This window comes from Drosophila mojavensis, unplaced genomic scaffold, assembly GCF_018153725.1.
Source record: "Drosophila mojavensis isolate 15081-1352.22 unplaced genomic scaffold, ASM1815372v1 contig_80, whole genome shotgun sequence".
Taxonomy (NCBI): domain Eukaryota; kingdom Metazoa; phylum Arthropoda; class Insecta; order Diptera; family Drosophilidae; genus Drosophila; species Drosophila mojavensis.
In genome coordinates, this window is record NW_025318906.1 from 3,234,903 (window position 1) to 3,262,311 (window position 27,409).

The 27,409-nt window shown below is 40.8% G+C and overlaps 3 protein-coding genes across 5 annotated transcripts in view; 1 reads left to right on the forward strand and 2 right to left on the reverse strand.

Moving 5' to 3' along the window:
- Positions 1-1,942: 1,942 nt before the first annotated feature.
- On the reverse strand, positions 1,943-7,613 carry LOC6578560. Its single transcript, XM_002004434.4, has 5 exons — positions 7,158-7,613; positions 6,706-7,095; positions 3,204-6,650; positions 2,892-3,139; positions 1,943-2,697 (listed from the first exon to the last, which is right to left on the reverse strand). The coding sequence occupies exons 1-5, from the start codon at positions 7,476-7,478 to the stop codon at positions 2,244-2,246; spliced, it is 4,860 nt and encodes a 1,619-aa protein (XP_002004470.1). The 5' UTR covers positions 7,479-7,613; the 3' UTR covers positions 1,943-2,243.
- Positions 7,614-8,146: 533 nt separating this feature from the next.
- Positions 8,147-13,768, reverse strand: LOC6578561 (dosage compensation regulator). Of its 2 annotated transcripts, XM_032729986.2 has the most exons (5): positions 13,563-13,768; positions 12,993-13,494; positions 11,605-11,923; positions 10,854-11,544; positions 8,147-10,793 (listed from the first exon to the last, which is right to left on the reverse strand). In XM_032729986.2, the coding sequence occupies exons 1-5, from the start codon at positions 13,636-13,638 to the stop codon at positions 8,245-8,247; spliced, it is 4,137 nt and encodes a 1,378-aa protein (XP_032585877.2). In that variant the 5' UTR covers positions 13,639-13,768; the 3' UTR covers positions 8,147-8,244. The 2 variants fall into 2 exon arrangements, with proteins under 2 accessions (XP_032585877.2, XP_043866783.1); XM_044010848.1 differs by lacking the exons at positions 12,993-13,494; positions 13,563-13,768 and adding an exon at positions 12,007-12,099.
- Positions 13,769-14,108: 340 nt separating this feature from the next.
- The window catches only part of LOC6578562 (tyrosine-protein kinase Src42A), a 53,853-nt gene continuing 40,552 nt past the window's right edge, over positions 14,109-27,409 (forward strand). Inside the window, exons 1-2 of one of the 2 annotated variants that reach the window (XM_015163230.3) lie at positions 14,109-15,239; positions 23,452-23,546. In XM_015163230.3, coding sequence (XP_015018716.1) covers positions 14,931-15,239; positions 23,452-23,546 — 404 coding nt within the window. In that variant the 5' untranslated portion in view covers positions 14,109-14,930. The remainder of the gene's footprint in view (positions 15,240-23,451; positions 23,547-27,409) is intronic. The other variant, XM_002004436.4, reaches the window with a different exon arrangement.

Consider the following 27,409-nt stretch of genomic DNA (forward strand, 5'->3'; position numbering starts at 1 on the left):
TTTTATTTTTTTTTTTTTTTGCGGGTATTGTTGTTGGCCAAAGGACGCGAGCTTTTTTTGGAGCAGAGCAGCTGCAAAATAAATGTGAATTTCATGAAATAATAGCACAAAAATACTTGATGATGCAAAATGCATGATGCCAACCTATACACACACACACACACACACACATACATACTGTGTAGAGTGTGTGTGTGGGTAAGAGCCTGCCAACTCCCTTCGTTATCCTTTAGGGTTTTGCTGCTAAGCTGTGCAGCAACTGTAAATGGTTATGGATGCTGTGCATGTGGTCCAAACAGCAGCTAAGCGGCAAGCAGCTGCCACAATCAAGTCAACAGGAGCCCCAAAAATGCACACATACACACATATAGATATACATGCATACATATTTATGCGTGTGTATGTGTGCATGTACAACATGCATGACATGGTAAATGGACAGTGTTCATGCCAGCGTGTCTGTGTGTGCGTGTGTGTGTGTATGTGTGTGTCAGGGTCTAAGGTCATTTTCAATTTGCATAAATCATGTATGTCCATGTGAGACCCAAGCTGCATTGGTGTAAGTGTGTGTGTATGGTCTCTCAAATAAAACCACAACAATTGCTTGGTAAATAAAACTCTTGGGCAGCAGCTGCCTTAAATTTGTCCAACAAAAAATTATATATTTATATATATGTATATATAAACTGAATTCTTATGCCATATTTTATCGGCTTATCCTATTATAAAAGCAGCTAGGCTAAAGGAAAAGTAAGACTTAGTTAACAGCCCTGGTAGTATGTATGAAGAGACTAGATCAAGTGCAGCTTCTGTTAAGTAAAAGAAATATACTAACATTTATCAGTTGCAATGCAAAGCAGTTTTAGTTGGAGCCCTGGTACTTAAATATAATTACATTAATGTAATGTAGATCAAATGCAATTGCGAACTGGTTCATTTGCCTGTCGTCAAGTTTATACATTCATATACATACATACATATGTATATATGTACATATGTATGTTCGTATTTAAAGTAGGTCAAACAAAGTCTAGATCCGCAAAAATCAAACAGGCATCTGTTTGGGGTGCAGTGGTTAAGGACAACAAATATGCAATTTAAGATGTATTTTTCCAATCCTGCAACAGTCGTCAAGTGCCTCAACGCATTTTTTTTTTTTTTTTGGTTTTGGCTAATCAAAATTTTTGACAAACTGCGCACAGTGCGAATGCGAAGGGAGCCACACATACACACTAACATTTTGTGCTAACTTAGCAGCTTGCAGTCAAAAACAGTCAACCGCATGCAATGGTTCCGGCCAGGGCTAACAGCAGCAGCAGCAGCAGCCGCCGCCGTGCAAACACAACGCACAGTCACACACACACACACAAGTACAGAGTTGATTTATAAGACTTTCATATGTCCATGCTTGGCAGGGGGGATGAAGGGAACAACCCGTTGGCTCGTCTGTTTTGATCATTTGTGAATCATGTCTAGCTGTTTTGACTTTGATTTATATGCTGTGCATATGCACGCACACGAGACCGCAGGGCCAATTGCGATGACATTGCCGGAAACGTTATCTGCCAAATATACACACAATGTATGAATGTATATACGTTTGTATGGATGTGTGTATGTATGTACATATATATGCTATGACAACGACAAAATGCCTGTAAAATGCAAATGGCGTCACATTCGCAAAATACCAAATGCTATAACCCAAATTATTTGATTCAACCAAAAATTGCATTGCACTCGAATTGAGTAGGTGGTCAGCCAGAAGAGGGAGTGGCTGGGACAGAGGCAAGGACTCGGCTGTTATTGCTGCGCTTCAGTTAATGCTCGCTGCCGCATTGTAAAATGTACGTAAAACCGCTTAATTGGGTCGAAATTATTTTGTTTATACGCGCAAAATTGTAAAAAGCGACCGCGATTCTAACGGCACAAAAGCGTTCAATTGTGGTTGTTTAAAAGGATCATGTAATTGTTGGTAAAAGGGATATAAACATACAATTTAAATATTTTATCATAGTTACACTACATTGTTGCTATTAACAAAAACACAAAAAGAAGTCTACTACTTTAAAATACCAAACTTGTTCAGAAAAATGTCATAATTGAAGTTTGTTAACAATGTGGCAACGCTGTCCGGCTCAATTAAAGATTGAACAAATGTTAATGGACAGAAGAAATAAATAAGACTACATTTAATAACTAAAATTTAAGATAGATTCTTACACACAATTAGTTACACATTTCTACCCTTGTCTTTGCATAATCAAATTGAACTTAGTAATGGCCGCCTCAACATATTTCTCCTTTTCGGCCAGCTCCGACTTGAGCATGGTACGCAGCTGCTGCAAATTGGGCATGCTGCGGCAATCGCGCACATTGAGCAGCGTGCGGAATATGGACTCCCAGGTCTGGCGGCTGAAATAGCGCGGCAGCGCCGTCTTTGGCATCCAAATGCCGCCCGGCTGTCGCTGTGCTACCTCCATGTAACGGCCAAATAACAGCACATGCATCACACCGACCAGCCCAAATAAATCCAATTGATATGTCCAACGGCGACCCGTTCGCATCTCAATGCACTTGAAAGCCTCCTCGTTGTGAACGTAGTCGAACGTCTGGTTGGGCGCGAAGAGTTTCGTGTCAATCGCCACGCCAAAGTCAATCAATTGCACACTCAGCTCATTTGCCTCAGCGCTCAAACTGTAAAACAGCAAACGGAAAACGGAATACGGAATATTTAAATTGTAACTTTGAATTAAAAAACAAATTCTATTCCATTTTTAATAGAGATTTAAGAGCAACTTGTTTGTAGCGAATGCAAGTACAGTAGAAGCTTGTATGACTAACTAAAAGATACCCTGTAAAGAACTTTAAAAATTGTAAGTAATACGTACGGTCGCATTAACAGAAAGTTATCCGCCTTGATATCGGCATGTATAATGCCGATGGCATGCAGATGATCGACTATATCCAACAGCTGGCAGCACAGATGCATGACCACGTATTCATCCATATTCTTATTCGTGTGCTTCTTGAACTTGTTGCAGACGGTGATTAGAGAGCCGTATTCAGAGAACTCCGAGATGTAAACACTGCTATTGTTGCCCACCAGAGCGTAGTCGATGTTCATATAGGCGGGCAGCTATAATGAAGGAAGAGTTTCGTTAGGAATAGGATATGGAATGCATGGAGCATATACTGTATACCATTTTCTCATTCTCCAATCTCGAGTGGACCTCGAGGCATATGTAGTACTCCCAGTAGTTGGTGGGTCGCTCCTGCTTGAAAGCCACCTTCTTGCCCGACTTGCTGTGAATGCCGCTGTATATGCAGCCGTAAGCGCCTTTGCCTATAATCTTTTGCACCTCGAACCGTTCGCCGTTCACCTCCAGCGTCGACTGCGGCATCAGGCGCTTCACATTCCCTTGCAGCTGGCAATTGGGCAGCTTTTCGATGTACAGCGAAAATTCAATGGAATCCAGCAGGGAATTGATGATATCCACACTGAATGGATTCACATTTTTGCTAGCCAGCGTGCTATTCAGTATGGACTCATCCATGCTGGGCTTGCGGTGTGTAAAGATCTCCTTGGAGCAGTTGCTGGCCACCGAATCCTGCCAGGCATTGTGCGACAGCTTGGGCGTCAGCGGCGTCTTTTTGTAGTAGATGCTGCGTTCATCATCGAGAGGAGCCTCCTGAACAACAATGTTTGGTATGTCCATGGAGGAGGAAGCGGCAGCTGGAGGTGGCATGAGAGCTGAGCTAGAAGCTGTTGCTTCCACCTTGCTGGGCAACAGTGTCGAGTTCTTGATCATGCTTATGTTGCTGGCAAACATTTCCGTCGCTGCATTCAGCTCGAAGTATTCATTGGAATCCTTGCCACTTGATGCCGTTGTTGACTTTGTGCTGGACGCTTCCAGATCCTGCAGAAACTTGAGCTTTTTCGAACCTGCTGTGGATGAGGAGTTGACGGGTGTCGCTGGACATTTGCCCAGCGCTGTGCAGTCCTTCATAAAGGAAGCGGTCAGATGGGCTGGTCCTATAGTCTCCGCCTTATCCAGAGCCTCATGGGCTTGGGCTGCACCTGGAGGTGGCTGCATATGTGGCAAGGATTCGTCCAAGAATATTTCAAAATTCGGTGGCGCACATTGAGCTTTGGTTGTGAGCGGCTGTGGCATGAGGCAGCTGCTCAAGTCCTTCATAAAGGAAGCCGTCAAGTGTGCGGGGCCAATCGTATCCGTCTGCGTCTCGGGCAGCGTGCAGTCCATCATGGCTGGCACAGCTGGCGGCAGAGCCGGTGGGGGCATCGTCTCATCCAGAAAGATTTCAAATTTCTTCTTTGCAGCTGTCTGACTCTTGTTCTCCACTGGCAGCTGCTGCGGCTGCGTCTCCGGCACAAAGGACAGATCTGCCTTAAGGGATTCAGCTAGCATATCGACACTCGGTTTGACGGCCGGCAATGCAAAGCCCTCATCCTCAAAGATCTCAAAGGAGCTCTTCTTGGGCAGCTCCAGTTGCTTGACAGATTTGCTGAATGCTTCGGGCGTGGCTTGATTACAAATCCGTTTGGAGTTGCCTGCGTAAAGGGGCGTGCCGAACGACTTGGGGTTGGGTGGCGTCTTGGAGAAGAGTCCACACATGTCATCTTCGTCGTAGGACGTTGGCATCTCTGGGACTGGCTGCTGCAGCAGCTGCAACTTCGATGCATTCGCCATGTCCGGCTGAGCCAATGGAAACTTGGGCAACGTCTCTGTCTTATCTTCCTGATAGCAGGCCATCAATGGTCTGGTCACTGTCTCCGTTTTATCCTCCTGGAAGCGCAGGGATTTCAACATTGGCACACTCGGCGCATTTGGTTCCCAGAGCTCGAGCCGCTCGAAATTGCCAGCTCCCGCTGCAGCTGCACTGCCAACCGTCGGCTCCTCGCCCACCACGGACAGCTCGCTGACCATTTGTCGCTGGAACCGTGTCGGGCCCGGCGTGCCCTCCATCGCCTGCTCTGATTTGTGGCTGAGCATAAAGGCCGTTGTTGCCTGCAAGCTGGGCGACGTGGAGGCTGTGGTCGAGGCGGTGCTGGTCAGCGTGGACTTTGTTGTGGTTGCGCCCATGCCATGCTCTGACGTTTCCAATATCGTTGACAGTTGTTTGCGCAGCATGGGCGAAACGGACTGAGCAGCTGCTTCACCGCCCGCCTCATCGTTGCCAGGCAACGCAGCAGGTGGTGGTATGGCAGCTGCTGCTACTGCTGCTCCTGCTGCTGCTGCTCCTCCTCCTGCTATTGCGCCTGCTCCTGCTGCTGCTGCTGCCTCTGGCGATGTTTCCTTGAGCAAAGTGCCAAATTGACGAGCTGGCGCCTGTTTCTGTGTCGCCTTAGGCGTGCTCACCGCCTGCGATTTAATGAATATGTTAAACATTTGCGTCGAGCATGTTTCGTCAGCATCGAAGAAGGCGCTGCCTGTCGGCTTAAGTGCAGCTGCAGGCGCCAGTGATGGCGGTGGCATGTTGGCATCATCTTCGTATATCTCGATTTTGCGTGTGGGCGGCGGTGGCATCACCAGTTTATCATCGACAGGTGAGACAGATGCAGCAGCAGTAGCAGCTGCAGCAAGCGATGTCGTGGGAGTTGGGCTAGGAGCAGCAGCTGCATCTGGAACATCTTCCCAGATTTTAATTGCAGGCGCATCAGCAGCAACTTTGGGTGGTTCAAACTGCACCGCCTCCTCCTCCTCTTCTCCCTCTTCTTTGTCCTCATCCTCCTCCAGCACACACGATACTCGCATCACACTCTTGCGACTCGTGCCCGGCTGCATATTGGGAAAGAAGCTTTTGCGTCGCGGCATTTGTTCGCCTGGCAAACAGACCGTCTCCTCCATATCCATGACACCCAGTTTTGTGATGCGCTTCTGCCGCCACTTGGCCACGAGCAGCTCTTCCAGTTGATATTCCTGCTGCTCCACATCGTTGTAAATCTTGTCCAGCAACGGTTCTAGGGACGGCACCGCTGGCGGCTTATAATACGCATCCAGTTCATCGCGGGGCTGTGGCTGCGCAGCGCTCGCAAAGTTCGGGTAGCGGCGCACGCCCAGAGCACAGTCGTTGCCCCACCAGGGATCATGGCGCAGCACAAAGGGATGTTGAGCATTGCGCTGCTTGAACCAACAGTAGGCGCGATATTCCTCGGGAGAGAACTCCATGTTGGGACGTGGATAGAGCATGCACTTGTTATAGCACGGCAGCGTGTTTTTATCCGGCTGATCTTCAATGGTCACGGGCGTAATCCAAGGATCTTGCTTTACGTTCTTCGCCTTGAAGTTGGACGGCGGCTTAAAGGCCTTCAGTTGATTACCAGCGGGATCAACGATGGGCGGCAGCGACTTTTCATCCACATGTATAGGAAAAGCAGGATCGTGATGTGCCGTGGAGGCGAAGATTTTGCCGTGCTTGTGTGGCTTGCTCCAGGCGATCGGCTCCTTCAGGTTCTCCTGATGACGTGCCGCATCGATAATGGAGCGGAGACTAGTCTTGCCCTCATCTTCCGCAACTGCTGCAGGTGGAGGTGGTGGTGGCATATTCACATCCGCGTTCTCATCATTGAACACCTCCAGCTGGCGATGGGCATTGCGGCTGGCGCGACTGGTGCTGGCCCCCGAGTTCTGGAAAGGCACAAATTTAGTGTGAAGGGAAGGGAATGGGAATTCATCTTCTTACCTGCACTACACCTGGCATATTGCTCTTGATGGCCGCACCTGTACGTACGCTGCCTACCGTAACGGTATTCTTGCGCTTCTGCCCATGCAGGGAACGCAAGGCGAGACGTCGATCGTTCAGCTCCTGTGTGACAGCCGTCGTCTCCTCGCCCTCGCTATAGAGCATACGCTGGGCCACGGTATAACCGAAATGCTGTTGCGCCTCCTTCAGCTCCTCCAACGGTTGGGCGCGACACTCAACGCCCAGACGAAAAATCTCATTGGCCTTGCGCATATTGCCACTGAGATCGTAGCTATACGCCCAGGCTATATAGAAGTCGGCTAGCATGGTCCCAATACCGTTGTTATACATCTGTTGATAGCACTCGATCTGATCGCCCTGGTTGCCCATCTATATGGAAATATAACAACTGTCATTCTGAGTTATCATGCTGATATCCCACTCTTACTCACATATTTAATAAACAGTTTTATCAGCCGCGGATCCTGTTTGTAGCGCTCGTCATCCTCGAATTTCGTCAGGCACTTGTGCATCACCTTTTGCAATCCCGAATTGCTGCCACCAGCCGGATAGCTTTGTTCTATCCAGCATATGTACGTATACCAGGGCTCTAGCGGATCGTCCCCATTGTAGTTCTTTATGTCCAGCTCCAGCTGCTTGCGCTGCGCACTGAGCTCCTGGGATGCATCTTGGCAGAGCGAGGCTTGAAGCAGGCTCACGTTGCGACCACTTGCCAAGGGCTGTATATTCTCCTTGGCATTATCGAAATCCATTTTTCAATTTATATACTTCACTTGAATAAACAGTAAATAAATCAGCGATTAAATGCAAACAAAAAATAACAATATAAATCACGCGCACTAAGTAGAAAACGACGCTTATTTTAATTGAATGGCGGCGCTACTTTTGTAAGCAATCGATATCTATATCGATAATAGTGAAATAAATAGCACGGTACGCTGCAACACTTGCCTAGCAGAGTTATCAAGCTTTTCAATTTACTTTTAATTTTGAAAATAGTAAAAATATTATGCATTTAAATGCATATTTATGGCTTACAAAAGTTTTAATACATATGTTTAATGTATTTTATAATTAGTTTTCCTTATATGCGTGAGAATATTTTTTACCGCAGCCCTGGTTGGGCTTTTGTTATTACTTGTTCAAATATAACGGCAAAATGTGCTCACCTCATGAAGTTGACGTTACTATATATATATTATTTTGTTATTTAAAAGCATATTCTATGCACGTATATTGGTTAACATTCTGAATCACTGATCTAGTACGTAGCCCATATTCCCGAAGCCCGTATAACAGAAGAAATAGCAACCTACACAAATTTCAAACGGTTCTAGAGCAAGCTAAACTCAAACTCGTCTCAAATTATCGATAATGTTGACAATGTCTTCTTTAGTAATCAATATTAAATTTAAGAGCATATTTTTCGTAGGTATTTTATTGATTTAAAATGTAATCAGACAGTTCTAATTATAATACGTAACATAGGGTTTTTTTTTGTAAGATTAAGTCATTATTTCAATAGCGACGATTGGAAAAGCTGCTCCAGTTACCGCCTTCGCCGCTTTGGAAGTTGTTATATCTATTATTAAAATTGCTTCCTCCTTGATTGTAGCCAGCATTGCCTGATCCTTGGTTGTAGCCACTGTTGCGTCCTCCTCCTCGGTTATAACCTCCTCCACCATTGTTGAAGTTATTGTTTCCCCCAATGTTGTAGCCACCGCCTCCTCTATTGTTATAGCCACTGCTACCATTCCCTCCATCACTATTGTATCCGCCTCCGCCTACTCCTCCAAAATTGGAGCCGCCTCCAAAATCATTGAAGCTTCCATTTCCTCCTTCATTCTTGAAGCTGCCATCTCCTACTCCAATATTAAAGCCGCCATCTCCTCCTCCGTTATTGAAGCCTCCACCTCCTCCGCCACTATTGAAGCCACCACTACCTCCTCCATTATTGAAGCCTCCACCTCCTCCTCCATTACGGTAGCGTCCATTAAAGCGTCCGCCGCTATTGTATCCACCTGTTCGATTGCCAAAGTTTCCTCCTCCACCTCCTCCTCCTCCGAATCTGCCACCTGAACTATTGCCATAATTCGATCCACTATCAAAGCGTCCACGCTTAGCTGGACCACCACCATCCATTCCGTCTCCGTCTCCGCTGACAGCGCCTCCACGCGACATATAAGGCAACACGGTCGATTCACGATGGAGCTGATAGTCTCCCGCATTTTGTACGCAAAGATCCCGGATGACACGCACCAGGCGAGCATAGGGCTCATCCAATTTGAGCACATTACCGGGATTATCGCAAGCAATGGTAATCAGGTCCTCCAGAGCCGGCTTTAAGGCACCAATTTTTGCAGCATGTTCCGGATCGATGTCAAAGTTGAGCCAGTTGTCCACACGCACCACTCCATTGGCGGCAAGATCAATCTTACGGCAGCCAAAGATCATGACCTGCAGCGGCGACACCATGGACAGTTGCTTGCAGGAGACAGCGCGTGTGCGGATCTTCTCGCCGAAGACAAAGAAGGGATACGGAAAGGTGACAGCCAGATTACTGCAGTTCACCGAGGTCTTGTGGAGCAGTGCTGCCTTCGATTCGGTGGTCAGCACCTTGCGCTTCTCCTTGTGCACACAAATGTTGGGATAGAGACCCAAACAGAGCAGAGCCAATGATATATCCAGCTCGGGATCATCTGCATTGGCATCCACTTTATGGGGCAGCATGCACTCCTCGGGAAAGCCCGCCTGGACCAACAAGTCGAGCAGCTGCATCTTGGCATCGTACATCACGTTCATCGTGGACAACTGCAGACCCTTCCAGTCGCAGAAGCGTGCCTCCTCCTGTTCGCCGCGATTCTTGGCGCTCTGCCACATCTGTGAGGCGACGATCATGGCCACGTGATCGGAGCACTTGCGTCCGCTCAGCGCCTTTTGATGTGCGGCCAAACGACGCTGACCAATGTCCAGAGCAAACACCTCCGAGAAGGTGCTAGAATAGGAGGCCATGCTGGCCACCAGATCGGCGCAGCCAAAGACGGCGCCCAGCACCAGCATCTTGCCCAGACGCGGCTCAATGGGCAGCCGGGCGAGCAGGCGACCCAGCGGTGTCAACTGATCGTTGGCATCCAGGCAGCGCATCTCGCGCAGCAACACCTCCGCCTCGATTACAGCGTCCACGGGCGGCGGCTCCAATGCTTTGGATAGAAAATGATGAATTGCACCCAGACGCAAAAGCTTCACAGTCAATGCGATCTCATGGAGGGGCGTGCGGAACATCTCGGGCGTCAGGTTCTCCTCCAGTTGGGCAAAACGAGCACGCGAGCACAAGGTAAAGCAAAAGCCCGGGCGGACACGTCCAGCACGTCCCTTGCGCTGCTCCAGATTCGTTTTGCTGGCCCACACGGTGGCATAGCTGGTCAGATTATTGTGCGAAGTGAAGAGCTTCATGCGTGCCTTGCATATGTCAATGACGAAGACGATATCGTCGATGGTAATCGAAGTCTCGGCAATATTCGTGGACAAGATGATCTTTGTGACGCCATCCGGAACAGGCTCGAAGACCTTGCGCTGATCATCGCGTGGTATCTGCGAGTGGCACGGCAATATGCGATACTGGGAATTGCCGAAATTTGTGGAGCTCTGCAGGAACTTCATCAGAGCGAAGATCAAGTTCCAGCCGGGCAGAAAGACGAGTATGGCACCGGGTATATTCTTGGATTTGATGTGCAGCAGCAGAGATTCGAGCAGCTCGAAGCTAACGTCCGACTCGGACAGCATGGCCATGGCGTTGCGTGTCTGCACGGAATACTTCTCCTCGCACACCTTATTCAAGTTCTGCTCACCCTCCTCCTGGTTGTCCTTGAGCAGCAGCTGCTCCTCATCGTCGGCCTCCTTGCGCTTGCGACGCGACTCAGCCGATGGCACAAAGCCTGTCATCTGTATGATGTCCTCCAAGAAGAACTGCTGCACTGGAAAGGCGCGTCCAGGCACCTCCAACACGGGGCAATCGCCAAAGTACTTCGAAAAGAGTGTCGTATCAATGGTGGCAGACATCAGAATGACTGGGAAAATGGAAAATTGAATATAAAATGAAATTTAGGATTTCATAGAAGTTAACATACTGTGCAAATCCGGATAGGTGGCTACCATGTCTCTCAGTATGACCAGCAAAAAGTCGCTATTCACATCGCGCTCGTGTATCTCATCCACGATGATGTGCGAGATGCCGCGCAGACCTGCCTCCAGCTTGCGCAAGAGCACGCCCACAGTGCAAAAGAGTATGGCGCCGTATGGGCGTGGAAATACGGACTCAAAGCGCACGGAATAGCCGACAGTTTCGCCCAGATTTTCGCAGCGTTCGCGCGCAACACGCTCTGCCACGGATATGGCCGAAATGCGACGCGGCTGGGTCACATAGATGTTGGCATAGCCACCCTGGCCCGTGCTAATGTAATCATCCAGTATGTATTGGGCAATCTGGGTGGTCTTGCCACAGCCCGTGTTGCCGCGTATAATCACCACCGGATTCTCATTGATGGCCAGCATGATCTCTGAGCGCATTGCTGCTATGGGCAGCTTCTCACGGAACTCCAGGAACTGTCTGTATTCGGCATTGTTCTGGCGACGATCGCGATGCTGTCGCTCATATTCCAGGGACAGTTGATCCACGGTGACATTGGCCAATTCACCCTCATCGATGTTGCAAGCGTGCCAGGCATTCCAGTTGGACTGCGGCGGTGCCCAGGGTATGACAGCAATATGCTCCTGACGTGCATCCGAATCCTGGTTCATGTCCAAACGACTCTGTGATACCTATAGCGAGATATAGAGATAGATTAATAGAGATCTACAGCAAGATCGGCTAGCACATACTATTAGCGGCATTGGAGCTCCATCGGGGTCCAGCTTAATGTTGCGTGGACTAACCACCGGCAAATCGAGATCCTTAATGACCTCATCCATCTCATTAATGAGCTCCTCTCGCAACTTAACCGGATAGGGCTTTAGCTGCTCGTCCTTCTTCTTCTTGAGCGTGCCGCTAAAGGCCTCGATCACCTTCAGATGGAAGAGCTGACGCACCAGCGAGAGGGCGCACGACTTGCTGGCCGATTTCTTATTCGATCCCGTTTCACGTGCGGTTACCTTGCGCTTCAGAGCCGGCACGTATATGGACAGCTCCGCCATGAAGCTCCTAATTTTGGTGAATGCGTTAAACAATTTAATTGAAGAATTTCATTTCAAACTCAAGATTCTTGCTCCCTTTTTTACACTTACCATCAAAACTTGGGCCATGCTGTGCGCAATTGATGGGAACTCTCACATTCTCTCCCTCTCTCTCGTTTGCTGATAGCTTTCAGAGCGACAGTGCGCACATATATATTATATATAACTCAATCTCAGGGTTATATATATATCTGTGTATATTGTCTGATGTTTGTTTTGATCGGTGTGTTTTGTATTTGTTGTGCCAGCTCGCTCTGAAAGCCCAGCCGTGTTTCTTATATGTAAGTACAGTACACGCTCGATAGGTGCAACACACTTTATGAAACTACAACTACTCTATATATACATATAGAAGCATTAAGCGAAAAACAAAAATAATTTTGTTAAAGTAAATATAATTATATATATAAATGTAATTTATACCCTTGCATGAAAACTACCTCAAGGAACTTGATATCCCATGTAAATATTTAGCTAAGAATTGGTATATAAACTTCTTATAACTGTCGTTTATATATATATATATGTCGAATTTAATCGAATCGCTAGTATAGATCATAGGGAAAATTCTTTCTTGAAAGGGTATTTATGCTTCGATTAACCGAAGTTCATTTAATATGAAAAGCAATTTTCAATCAACTATATTGAACTTCAATCATTGTGTGCACCATATCGAGGGCGCACGGTAGTTGCTACCAATCTATATGGCATATGCTATCAATCTATTAAAGCATCATTGTACTAACTTATATGACAAATTTTGATACTTCTATTTTGTGTTCACCCCAACGAGCGTGTACTGTAGTCGTATGCTTATGCACAAATTTCAATGTTTCTTCACAAATTGCGCACAGCAAGCCAATCGTTGTCAACAACTGCGAGCTGCGCTCCAGATTTAGAACGAAACAAACGCTAAATCCAGTGCGCAGCTTGCCATAAACAAAAAAAAAGTACAAATACAAATCATAATAGATATTCGGATGAATGATTAAGCCTGACGGAGGTATGGAATGATGTCGCCTGGCTGTGGTACGTACCTGGCATGGTCTGGTCCAACGGGCGTGTACTTATAATCATCTTTTATGTTATTCGATTGCTTATATATGTTCAAACGATCTTTGGCATTCTCAATAGTCCAATTGCCGTGAATAGCGGCATTTACATCAATTGATTCGGCTTCGTTCATATCCTTTTGCTCTTGGACATGGTCTATGATGTTGAAGCGATCGCGTCCTCCCTCATGATTGAGCGGACGATAGGCCTCGCCCAAATCTTGTGGGCCCGACGAATCGCCGAAAAAGCGACGCTGCTGGCCACTTCCCCCGCGTCCAGCTTGGCCATCGCCGCTATCAACTGCCGGAGCGGTTGGATCATTCGGCACGTCCTTTGCATTCAGTTTGCCAACGCGTACCAAATAGTTGACAAAATCACGCGAGGCATTCTTCTCGGCATCCTTTTTGTTGGTGGAATTGCCAACGGCCACATAGGGACACTGATCGACGCGTACTTCGCACAAAAATCGTTGGCGGTGTTTGGGTCCTAAACAAAAAAAAAATCAATAATGCTTGCAAATATTCACCGGTTCTTGGAACTTTTTATGCACTTACCAATTGGTCGCACTTCGAACTTGGGTTCTGTTTGATTTTTGGCACAATATGAAAACAGAAATGATTTTATATCCATTTTGTGCAAATATTTATTTCAGAGAATATTAAATTAAATTAATACTTCTGACGAGCTCCGTTTCTAAATCGAACGCTTGTCAAATGAAGAATGAAACTACTGAGCATAGTAAATTCTCCATTATGATTCCCCCAAAAGAAGCACTGATTCATTTGAACATATTAGCATCGCTCGATAACTTTATTATGTTAATAACATAGACCGACTTTATTTACATTTCATTAAATGAATCCAATAATTCCATATATAGTGCATGTTTCCCGTAAATAGTATTGTGAACAATTGTACATTTTCATACTGCCTAAACTACCGTATAAATGCAAAATAAACAAATATTGAAATGTAACAGCTGTTATTTATCGAAACTTTACAGAATTTCAATTAACAGTACTCGATTATTCATTATTATGTTGATTTCCGATATATATCAGCATGCATATCTGTTGTGGGCACACACGAATCGATGCTATCGCTTTAGCAGTGCTATCGACTGTCGCGCAGGTTTTCATCGGGGAGCCATTTTCGCTGCTGCTGAAACTCGTAAATTAAATAACTTAAAAATGTAAAAGAAATACAATAAGTGATCGAAAAATATTAGTATAATTATGTATGCATGTGCTTCAATAGTTTATCAGTGTTTTTGAATTGTTTTTTTAATGGTCGCGTTCGTCTTGTTGTTTGGCCATCAGCATCACACACATAGAGCATATATACACACATGCAGAAATTCAGAAAAATACGTACGCCGTCCGTGAGTGTGTGTGTGAATGTTTAAGCATTTAATTTAGTTAGAGAGTGCTGCAATAAATTATAATAGCTATAAACAGTGGCAGTGCGTGTAACAATAAAACGCCACAGCAGTAACAACAATACACACATTAATACATCAATTAACTGACGACGCGCTAGGCTCAACGCGCAGCAAGCATAGGCAAAAGAGCGAGAGAGATAAGTGCCAACACCCCAGTTGATCGCGAGTGAGCAAATAAGCAACAACAACAACCAATTGTGAACTGGTATGCGTGTGTGCACACACATATATATATATGTATATATATAGAGAAGTGTGCGTGTGTGTGTCGTCCTCAGTATAAACAAACGAGTGCAATTGAATTGTAATTGGCGTGCATACAGCTGTGTGTGTGTGTGAGTGAAAGTAACTGTTACTCCACAACAGAAACAGCAACAACTTGGCTTCCATTCATTGCATTTAATACGTCACAAATTGTGCTCCAACTTGGACTTCATCGAATCTTCTGAACCCTACTCCACAACACACACACAAATTCGAAATGGGCAACTGTCTACGCACACAGAAACCGGACAACGATAAACCGCATGCTGGCGATGTACGCAATCCGCTCGACGATCCCGGCGCCAGCATTGGCGTAGTCGGGGTCGGTGTAGGCGTACCGCAAATAGCAATGCCCATGCCCGGACAGCCGGCTGAGCAAATACGTCCGGTACCCCAGATACCAGAGAGCGATGCGGCCAATGCGAATGCTAAAATATTTGTGGCCCTCTACGATTATGATGCCCGCACAGACGAGGACTTGAGCTTCCGCAAGGGTGAACACTTGGAAATATTGAATGACACACAGGTGAGTGAATCACAATCACAGTATTAGAGAGAGAGAGAGAGAGAGAGAGTGAGAGATAACATGTGAGTGGGGTCGACTGTTTACTGATAACCCTTATTGAGTCAAATATCTTATCAAACTAAATATATTGTAAACACATTGATGCCATTAAAAAAACATATATCCAATTGGATTCGGTTGAACTTTTTTGTAACTATGCATAAATTTCAAGTTGATTTAAAAGTTTGTGAAAGCTTTAATTATTCGATTCGTTGAAGCCAATGCGCGCTCTGCCCAACGCTCTGCATGCAATTTTTCATGTTTAATCATGAACAGTTATTTTGCTTTTAGTCATGCAAATGCCATGTTCAGAGGTTTTTTTTTTGTGTTTTTTTATACACATATACATATATATTTATATTTTGTGCATACGTCGTGAATGCCTAACGCTATGATGTCGATATAATTAAGAGAATAAATAATAAATAGTTATAATATAATAAATAATATGAATAAAAAAAAAAAAAAATAATAATTATAATGAGTATTAAATAATCCAAAATAATGAAAAATTTTGTTTATAAAATATTGATAATAAATATCAGTATATAATATCAGTAAAAAAAATGCAAAATTTTGATAATAAATTTAAGCGTAAAGTAATAAACAAAATTATTTTGTTATATTTTTTCTTGAACAATATATAAAGTATGTCATATCTATATACATATCTAACTATAACTATATATAGTTTTGCTTAGACATTTTTACACTCCACAAGCCTTTCAATATTTGTATTTCCCACTCTCAAATATCAGTATTCATTTTGCATTCCCATCTTTCAAATAGTACTTCCTGAAGCTATAGTTAATATTATGTTTATTTACTTATCACAATTTATAGTCTCGTTTTACTGTTAGTTTTTTCCGTTTTAAATTACTGTAGTTTCTCTCGATAATCGAGAATTGTAAGCAATGCGTCATATGAGGCAACTAGCCAAAAAGCAAAATCTGAAAGAAAAAAAAAACAATCTCAGCTATAATTTGCAACTTTTTATCTTTTTTTTTTTTTGGTTTGTTTTTGATTTTCCTACGCTTTTTGTTTCAATGTCATTTGGTTTCTTTATTTTTACTCTTTCTGTTTTGGAAGGGGGGAAGTTTGGCAGAAAACCAGACGCTGTAATTGCGGCCGCCACTTGCCACATGCCACTCGCCACTTGAACCAACTCATAAAACCAGCCACCAACAAAAACTCCAACTCTAAAATTCCATCTTGTAATACTACAGACTGCATTTGTTGTTGTAAATGCAACGAGGCCTGTCTGGTTTTTGCTATACATACATACATACATATATACATTTATTTAGTATGCATATACCCTAGCCGAGAGAGTTTAACTAGTTTAGCAATGAATGTGCGACTATATTTAGTTTATGTTCCTCACGACCTATTTATAGACTCAAGGAACTCTTGACTAGAGTAGAGTAGAACCTCTCTAAGCCATACATTCACAAATACATAGTTAAATGTAGGCGGTAAGCTTGCAAATTCTGTGTTCTAGAGCTTTCTATAAAACCTCTAATAATAATAACTTCAATTTCTTGGCATTATAATGAGTTTAAAAAAATCCCAAATAAATCAAAAATTAATTATTAAAGTGATTTATAGTTTTTATAATACTATTAACCATATACAAAATTGTTTACAATTTGTTGTGTCGTTTTACTCTTGTGTAACTAAATATGGAAAGCGCACAGCTGTTTAAGTGAGTCAATAACTTATTTATGGGCTGCTAGGAATGTATTAGCTTAGCTTAAATATCATATGGTTGTACTCAACTCATTAAATAATATTGTATTATAATTCTACTATATAATATAGTGTAATATAGAAAACAAAGTGGAGATGAGAATGTTCAAGTTGGGTTCAGGCTATACATGACTGTATAATACTCGTTTATAATCTTTGAAATGATTTTTATTAAGAGTTTATAGATACACGATCTATGTAAGGATAACAATGACCCGAATATTAAACCTGCTATTCCGATCTGCGTGGAAAAGATAGTTAGTATTCCGATTTACCGCAGTACATATCCATATATTATATAAAACTTAACTATGTATAGGGAATATCAATAGGACTTTCGATGCATTTCTAAGAACTCTTACTTCCATAATGAAATTATCACATGTGGTCAGCCCATTAACACGGTCCATAATCTTAATTAATCTTCTGGTTCCACATACAAAACTCTTAAAAGTTATATTTATTCTGAATTTAGTTTTCTATATATTTGGTATTTGATATATTTTGTCTCCCACTGACGTAATGCATTCTACATGAGTTCGAAACGTGTATATCATAAAACCCATATACTTACTCTCTTATCACTTCCGTCAGCCAGCATAAATAGGGGATTCACCTCGCAACTATCCACTAACAATTTCTGTACTCGCTTTCGTTGGTAATTAAAGCAACAACTGCGGCAGCTACACTTGAAAAAATGCAGTGCAGCTAGGCGGACAATTGCCAACAGCTGCCAGACAGCAAATACAGAGAAACCAGAATGAAATGCTAATAGCTGACATATTTTTTGGTACACAAAAAAGTGCTATGATTAGCCGCCGCGTGGAGGTCGCAGCATGCAGCAACAACAACAACAGCAGCAGCAAGAGCACTTCCACCCACTCAACCACTTGTACCACCCATTCCGCCGCCCACCTTTGGGTGGCTTCTCTGCTGCTATTGTGACATAAGGCGCATTCAACTCTTTGGCCGAAGACGTACACACACACACACACACACGGAGATAAGTATGTGTGTGTGTGTGTGGCATGCATATTTAAAGCGTTTACGTCAGCAGCCATGACCACCTTACGGGCTGATCTGTTGACCAGGTTTCAACGGGGGCAAAGGGGGCGTGGCGGTTGGCCAATTGCGGCCGCCTCGCTGACTGCCCAGACAAGTGGCGGCGCCTAAAGGCATGACGTCGTCCAACACAGCCCAACACATTTTGGCAGCTGGCCAAGAGTTGCGCATTCGCTGCGGAATGGCCACCATCAGCTTGAGCTATATAATGTGCTGCAATTTCTTTTAGCAGCCCTCATAATTGAACCCATCAACATTTCACTGACAATCTCTCTTCAGAGAGAAATTGAGGCAGATCTCTCTCTCTCTCTCTCGCTCACTGACAGCCGGGACAGCTCGCTGCTGTTGCTATTTCCGGTTGCTGTGCGGCATGCAGCGGCGTTTAATTAACGTACAACTGCAGCAGCAACAACAAAGACAACAACTGAAATTACTTAGGCTACAACAACAACAACAGCAGTAGCAACAATTGCTGCTAGCCCAACAACAAGAAGCAGAGAAGCAACGGCACTAAACTTAGCAAACAACAAACTCAAAAAAAAAAGCTCAAGAAATGCGCTCGTATCAGTTGTGTTTGGTTAGCAGATACTCTGTACTTTGCTGTAAACACTTTAATCTGAATTCATATTTATATGCTTATCTGTATTGACATACATGTTGATACTTCATTGGGGGTCATAAATATATCCAAAGCGTGAACTTAGCAAGCAGCCAAAAAATTCTGATGAAAAGCTTTTAGTTTCGAGAGATCCTATAGCTACCTCTGAGTTAACATAGCATCCATTTTCACCTAAATTTCATCTTCTATGTTAAAAGAAATCTTACTTATTTTTTCTCTTCCTATAGTAGAGTATCGATAATATCTTTTATATAGTATTAGTTGATTCATGTACAATTAATTATCGGCTTTATCGGCTTCTTTGCTTTAGTCAAGTTTCTGGTATATATAATACCTGCGTTTGACTAAAAGCTACCCTGTACTCAGCTACGAGTACTATTAACATTCTTTGTAATAGGTCTTTGTATAAGTATGTATATTGCTGTCATAGTATTCAATTACCTGTGAACAACTACACAGGTAATTGCATGTACAATCAAATCTGTGATTGACTTGAAGATACCCTTTATATTTATTTAGTTTAAACTATTAGATAATTCGCCTCTAGAATAGAGATACGTTTGACCTATTAAAAGTTCGCTTCCATTAAAAAGCTGAAGAGCTGCAAATAGTATTCCCAAATATGTAAATTTATATTTTGTAGAACTGTTATCAACTATAAACATGTTTTGCTTATTGTATATGTATTGTATATATTCATTTTCCATAAACCCTTTCTAATCGATCGTAATGGGTATGCCAAAAGCAGCACGGCTTCCTTTCGTAGACTGTTTTTTATTTTTTCGCGCGGCTCAACGTCATGCATAGAAATCAAAATTGTATGTTAAAATATTTTATGGGTGTGCCTCAGAGTCGACATCGACGTCGACGTCGACGTCGTCTTCTGTTCGTTCATTGTCATTTGGCCGAGAAGCAAAGCATAAACACCCAGCACACCATGCACACAGCACACTCATCACACACACGACACACACACACACACATGGCACACTCATCACACATGCTCACGCAGCCACTTACACTCACACAGTTTTTGCAGCTTTTGTCGCTTGCAGATTGCAAATTCTCTGCGTGTACACGACGATGAAGAAGAAGAAGAAAATATAATAAAAGTGAGTTGCTGGAGCACAGCAATCGCTTTTGGGCTCAACAGGAAGCTAAGTGAAACCCTTCAAGGATAACCAACTTTACAGAGCACAAGGCAGAGAGATAGAGAGAGACAGAGATAGTTGGAGGCAGAGAGTAGGAACACTTAGGCGCCCTTACAGCCTGCCTTTGTTTGCTGCTGTTGCACTCGCTTAGTCAGAGTTTATGTATAGACTTTTAGTTCCATAAATAGCAGAATGCAAGTTAGGGCTTAAGATGCAGCAGAATGTAAATGGGAGCAAGATATTCTTTGAAAAAATCTCCATATATTATTTTTATATATTTTTCTCAATGTTTAATATTATTAAAATATGTATTTTTTGTGTTATTAAAAATATTATTTTGCTATATTTTTTCAATTTAGTTTATTTTTTATTATTATATAAATTTTTATAAAAACATTTTCAAAATTCTTGAAATTTGCAATGATAAAAATGTAAATGAACTTATAAACATGTTTTTTGTGTGGCATTTTACCAATACATAAAAGAATAATCATATTTTTTTATGAATAACAATCGTAGAACCTTTCCCAACTGTATATACTGTATATAAATGGAGTGAATGTCCAAGTTTTAGGTCAATGTCTTATCTCTGGCTATGGTTAGCTGTAAAAATTCTCGACTTAAACTAAATAGAACAGCAATCATTAATATAAATCTAAAAAAAAAAAGTGTAAAATGCTTTCTTGAGCTGACAACAAAAGAGAAGCCGAATGCTATTTCACTTTCAAAGCGTATCTAAGAATACCAAATCACTTAAATTTTCAATGGAAACGAGGCGCACATAAGCACAGATCTGTGTACATTACTATATATATATACATTGTATATACTTTACAACAGTTGCTACCAAAAGGCAACAAACGCGCGATTATGAAATGCACTTATAGAGCCACAAGGCGAGACAGAGATAGTCAAGCAGAAAGACGGATAGAGTGAGAGGAAGGGAGGTAGAAAGGCAGAGCGGGAGCAGAAATAAAATCAAAGCAAACACAACAAATAAACAATGAACCCTAAAAAAAAAAATCAGTTTGTTGTGTTCATTGACCTTTCCACAAAGTTTATCGTGTGCTTCAGCTAATGATAGCAAAAGCCACTTGACTTCCAGTTAGGGTCAGATGGTGTAAGGGGCGGGGGCGTGGCCATCAGCAAGCTACACGATGGATGTTAGGCAAACTCATCAAAAATTCAATTGCAATTTATTATTAATAATTTTTTTTAGAGCGGTAAGCAAGTTGGATCTTTGGGTAGATTCCTATGAATAGCTAACTGTTTTTTCCTTGCCTTCGTTTTTCTTTAGCCAAGCCAACGCGCTGCACACATATGGCAAAAGCCAGTTTTGGCTTAAATGTTATAGTTGTTATTGTTGTTGCTATTGTTGCTGTTGTTAGCGAGCTTTATGGAAAGCGCGTAAGCGCAAACAAAACAATCCAACAATGCGATTGTATAAAGTTTTTAATTTAATTTTCGTTATTTTTTTCGAGCAACTTTTTTCCTCTCTTCTGTAACGAAGCAAGGCGAATGCGTGAATAGTAAATTGCACGAATATAAAATACAATATGTAATAAAAATTGCAAAGCGAGAAAAAACTGAAAAGCAAAGCTAAAGAACAGTAAGAGACTTAAAGTTACCCTGTAAAGGCAGAAAAATATAATATAAGAAGAATATTATAAACTAAATAACTACATATTAAATAGAAAATAGAAATACAGAATATGTAAAATAGAAAATAGAAAAAAAGTTCAAAATAAAATAGATAATCATAATACAAAATAGATGTTAAAAAATATATATATAACATTAAAAAAAAAATTATATATTAAAATAAAAACAATAAAAAAAAAAATTAGCTTACAATATAAAAGCAAACAAAATTTAGAAATAATAATAAACGCTGAATACAAAATTTGTAAATATTAAAGTATAATAATCTTAACTCTTTTGAATTCCGATTTATTTATCAATCGAATTTAATCATCAATATCATATTTACTTACACTCAGTTCTCGCATCAAACCGGTTTTTCTCTCAACAAAAAAAGAAGAATAGAAAAGAAGATTAATAAGAATTTTTAAGGAATGTGTTTGCCTCAGACATTTCTCTACATTCATCCATAAATAGATTTTCATGCTTCAATTTTACAACAAAGCGTCTTAAATGAAATTTGTTTTCTTATCACAAATAGCTACAAGCATTTATCAATATTTATCGTATTCTTATAGTTCTTCGAAAGCCATGCTCGACTGCAGAATACTCTGTAGACTTGTAAGTACTTAATATAGTGGGGTTTATAAAATACCTTAGGTATTATTGAAATTTGTTTTCTTGAGAAGCAAACAAAGTATATTAAACTAGTTCTATCTAGAGTATTCGATTGACTATATAAGCTTTAAAATGTATGTACAACATTTATATGCATGTAGAGTATCTACCCGCTGCACTCACTGGATTTGCAGGGTATTACAAATACAAATATTAACTGTGGTTTGGCGTGTCTGCCACCTCGTGGCTGCCGTTGACTGTTTTTGCCATCTGGTTGCGTGAATGCGCGATTTTTTTTTTTCTTTCTCCTTTTTTTTCATTTTCTTTCTTCGCCAAATAGCCCCCCTCATCGCCCACTGTTAATTGATAATCGAACAACAACAATTGAGTATAAAATTGCTATTGCCCGCCCAAACAAACTATGAAAACTATGCCCAACTGCTCAGCGCTGCAAATGGACAAGTGCCCAAGTTGATAGTCAAAACTTTATATATATATATGTATATATATAGGCGTCTATAGCGACATAACTCTCCATTGCCGTTTTGTTGTTGGCTAAATCGAAAGACTGCGAAACACGTTTCGCATTAGCGAGATTTTCAACACAATAAAACGAAATGAAATTGTACGAATCTTAATTCATTTGTGGATTTCGCTTTTATTTCACTCTTGACGACAGCTAAATTAATTATAGTTTAAGCTGTTTCGCGTGGCTCTGTGTCTGTGTGAGAAATGCTGTGTTGTTCAATGCAACAACAAACAGGCAACAACAACAACAACAGCGGCAATCAAAACAACCCGGCAGCTAGAGGAGTTGTTTGTTAATTAATCACAAAATTGCAGCGTTTGCTTGTGAAATAATTTGGGAGTAAGGCAAAAAAAAAAAAAAAAGACTATGTATAAAACATAAAGTATTATGATAAATTAAACTTAACTATAAACTCTATGCTATAAATAAATATCATATTAAATAATATTAATCTTCATCTAAGTAACTATATACTTAAAGTGCTTGCCATATCTCTTAGTTCCACTCAAGCTGTTTTTTTTTATTATTGGTGAGTCAGTTTGTTTCGTCTCGCACTCGTATCGCGTTTATATACATACATAAATATAGTATATAGTATAGTAAACATGTTTGACGTTAATCTGACAATTATATAAAATGCAATTCCCTTGATAACTGAGCACTTAGTTGGTAGCTTTATCTCTATCATTGTTTCTTTTTTTCCCCATTATATTGTATTTACAATTAGGTTTATCAAGCTATCTATAGATAGATTCTACCATTCTATTCAATTCGTATTGATATATTGTTCATTTACATTTACAGGGTGACTGGTGGCTGGCGCGCAGCAAGAAAACCCGTCAAGAGGGTTATATACCTTCCAATTATGTGGCCAAATTGAAGTCTATCGAAGCAGAACCGTAAGTATTTTTATAATTATATAAAAGTAAATTCAAAAGAAGTCTAGAATAATGCCATAAAATAATGCATTTATATAAATTTATGTCAAATAAGTGTTTAATGAGGATTTTTGAGCTGAGAAGCGAACTTGTTGTACAGGTTGTTATATTTTCAGAAAATACATATTATATCATTGAAACGCACAGGGTGTTTTAGTTGGGAGTGACCGACTAGAAGATACTGTGAATCTTGCATTTTACTATAATATTTATATGTTTGTTTGTTAAAAAAATATATATTTATTATATCTGCATAGCCAAAAGTAATATTTTTTTTTGCATAATATAAAAATATATAAAATATGAAATGATAGCGAAATTGTTTGCGTTAATTCAGCCTGTGCGACAACCAAACTGGCCTTGCGTTGTCATGGTTTTTGTCTTGGCTAAACTGAGACTGCCTGAAAGTATGCAACGTTTTTCACGTCGACTGAAAATTGCTTTCATTTGCATATAAATCTTTTTTTAAAATTTTTTTTTTTTGTTTGTATTTAATTTGCATTCATTCATGTTGTTTTTTATTTATGCTGCTGCCGGGGCAATTGGCAAATGTTTATAAATTTTTTTTATTTGTTGCTATAACAACAAATGTGGTGCGTGTGCCTGGCGTTTATGTATGCTCATTTTCATATATACATACATACATATAAAAAAACATTTTTATATATGACATGCATATTCAACAAAAAATCATAAAAATAACTGACACAACAGCTGCTGCTGCTGCTGCTGCTGCTGCTGTTGGTTAGTTTTGATATTTGATGGAATTCGAATGCTGAGATTTCCTTTTCAAATAAAGCAAAAATAAGAAAAAAGACTAACTATTATATCTGTGTCAATTGGTTCGTAAACAATAGACGCAGTTAATCTTTATTGACTGCAAAATAAATGTTAAAAACGTGCAGGGTAGTTTTTTTATTGTCTGAAAAGATGGTGAAAATGTTGCCAAAAATATTGGTTTAAAAATTTATTAAAATTAAAATTTGCTTTAGCTATCTATCGGCTAGAACATAACATATAAACCATTTATATCTGTGCATTAAATCCTCGTTTGTCTATGCCCAACAAACTCCGCTATAAACTTCTTCTTCTTCTTCTCTTTAAATGATTTCTATAGCATTTACATTATAGATTCTATAGATGTTATAAAAAAATCTTCTATGCAAATCATTTCTTAAAACTATTTAAAACAGTTTAAACTGCCTTGTATCTACCCCATCCATCGCACTACAAAAATCAATGCCCATTCAGTGTAATTAATATCCAATACTTGTCAAGCACTCCTCGCCGACAAAAAGCAATTAAGATTTGATAGTCAACCTTTATGGTCAGGCAGCTGGTTACATATCAATTGTTTATTTTGTTTCTTAGGCCAAATTGTAAACATGCTTCGATTACAGCTCAAACAGTCGGACGTCTCCGAGAAAAAAAAAATTGAATTTATTATTTTAAGTACTTTTGTTCAGTGTTTTGGTTTCCTCGACTCAAATGCTCAATCGTTCTGCTTGGCAATTAAATCGAACGCGTGTCAGTGTCAAGTGTAAATGACTATAAGCGACTAATACCAAATAAAAATAAAGTATAGACTTGACCCAGTTACACGGCTCTCGGGCAAAAGCCCTTAAATGATGAGCACATGTTTTAAGGATTAATTGAGGAGCCTTTTTGACACACATTCCTTGGCCACATGCGGCGGTTGAAGCGCAGCCAGGCAAGAGAAATGCAAATACAAATTCATTGTGCATATTATATGAGCAGACTTAAGTCAGGAGTGCATGACTGGGAAATACCCTAACTGTGAGGTCAAGTTATACACAATTAAAGAAATCGAAAGCGCAAAATGTAAATTATGTCTTCCCTCTAGATCTTATGCTAGCTAGTCTTAACTCTTCCCTTAACTCTTATACCTTCTATCACTTATACTCTCAGCTCTAATACTTTCTCAGCTCTTATACCTTCTACCTACTAACGAGGTAATCTATTACTCTCAGCTCTTATACTTTCTTAACTTATATTCCTTCTTTCCCGCTCTAATACTAACGAGATAATCTGATACTCTCAGCTCTTATACCTTATGCGCTCGAATCTTCTGCTACTCTCAGCTCTTATACTTACTTACCTTCTGTCCTTCCATCTTTCCAGCTCTTATACTACCGAAATAGTCTTATACCGTTTTATATTCAAAAGGAAAAACGAGCTTTACCGCTCTTATACATACTAGCTAGTCTCTGCCTCTTGAACTCTCATATATTTTATAGATACTGATAATGAATTTCAGTTAAATATTGATCCTGATCTCGAAAAATCTACAAGCTTCCTTCTGCCTGTTTCCTACCTGTATATACCCTGTTTGAGTGTTTTAAATAGCTTCAGGGTATCAAAACTGTAAACCGAAAACGAAATGAAACGATGAAAACAACAAAGAGAGCTGCATAAATTAATCGAAAAAGAGATCGATATATAATATAGAAACAGACAGCAATGCATATACATATATATATACATATTTATCTTAATAAGTGGCTGTCTGGGCGTGAGTCCGTAGGGAAAAGTTCATAAAACCGGTAAATCGAACAAAAATACACAACAGAAAAATCGTCTCATTAATTAAATTTATCTCGTGTTTGTGCATAACGGTAAATCTACTCGAGAGACAAGAGACCTGCCCTCGCGCACTCGCTTCTGCTTTCTTCCTCTTTCTCCCTTTACTCTTTCTCTTTCTCTTTCGAACGCCGCGAGCCACTTGCATTTTAATGCAGCGCCTGACTGACAACAACTACTTAACAATGTTTATTTTTAATTGTTTTGGAAATTAAGGAATACCCCTAATCGCGCGTCTCATTTGCTGTTTATCTTAAGCTGAAATGCCCACGCCCAGTGCATTAGTTTTATGCATTTCATGTAGCATTTCTCAAGCCACAATTTCAAGGCCAAACTAACAAACACTCGAAACTGGTTGCCAATATTATTTTGGCCTAATTTGTGGCCAATTGTTGTTGTTGTTGGCTTTGCCTGTTGCTTGCCTTGTTGTCACCATTTAATTGTATGCATAACTCAGCATTACCACTGCGAAATTTCTTGCAATAAATTGCATTTAACCGTAAGCGGGCTACAGGCGACAGCATCCAGAGATTTCTTCTGCGCAATTTCTTTCCATTTCTTTTCTGGTCAATTTGTTCAGCAATTTCTTCTGAGAAGTGTGCCTCTTATTTCTTATTGTCATTCATTTGCATTGCATAATTTAAGCTCTCGTTGACATTAATTTCTGTTGTTCGATTCGTTTTGGTGGTGCAAGCCTCATGCAAATGTTGATTTGGGCTGTACTTCTGTCAAGTCACGAGACTCTTTTTTTTTATTTTCTTGTTAACTATAACTGATAACTGGATCTATGCATATTGATTGGCTGCATTTGGAAATCTATTGCAAGAGCAGCGCCTGAAAATCCAGGGAAAACCCGAAACTCTTTTTAATTATGCATACATTTTCTTATTTGTAACTGCCATAAAAGAAAGTCGTAAACGCGTTAAGTTTGAACAAATCTGAAATTTTAGTTTAGCATTTTCATTACTTTTATTTGAATAAACAATGAGTGTTGAATTATATTCAGAGAATGATAGAAAATTATTACTACGGAATGCAGCACAAAAAAATATTTATTAATCTTAAAATAGATTAATAATTATACGAAATTAAGTGCAGAAAGTTTCTAAGAAAGGAACGCACTTAAGAATTAAAAGAAGTTTATTCCATAAAGGTGAATTGACGAAACGAGTTCTTGGGCAAAAGAACAGAAAAGAAAGAGCAAAAGTGATTCGAACAATCAT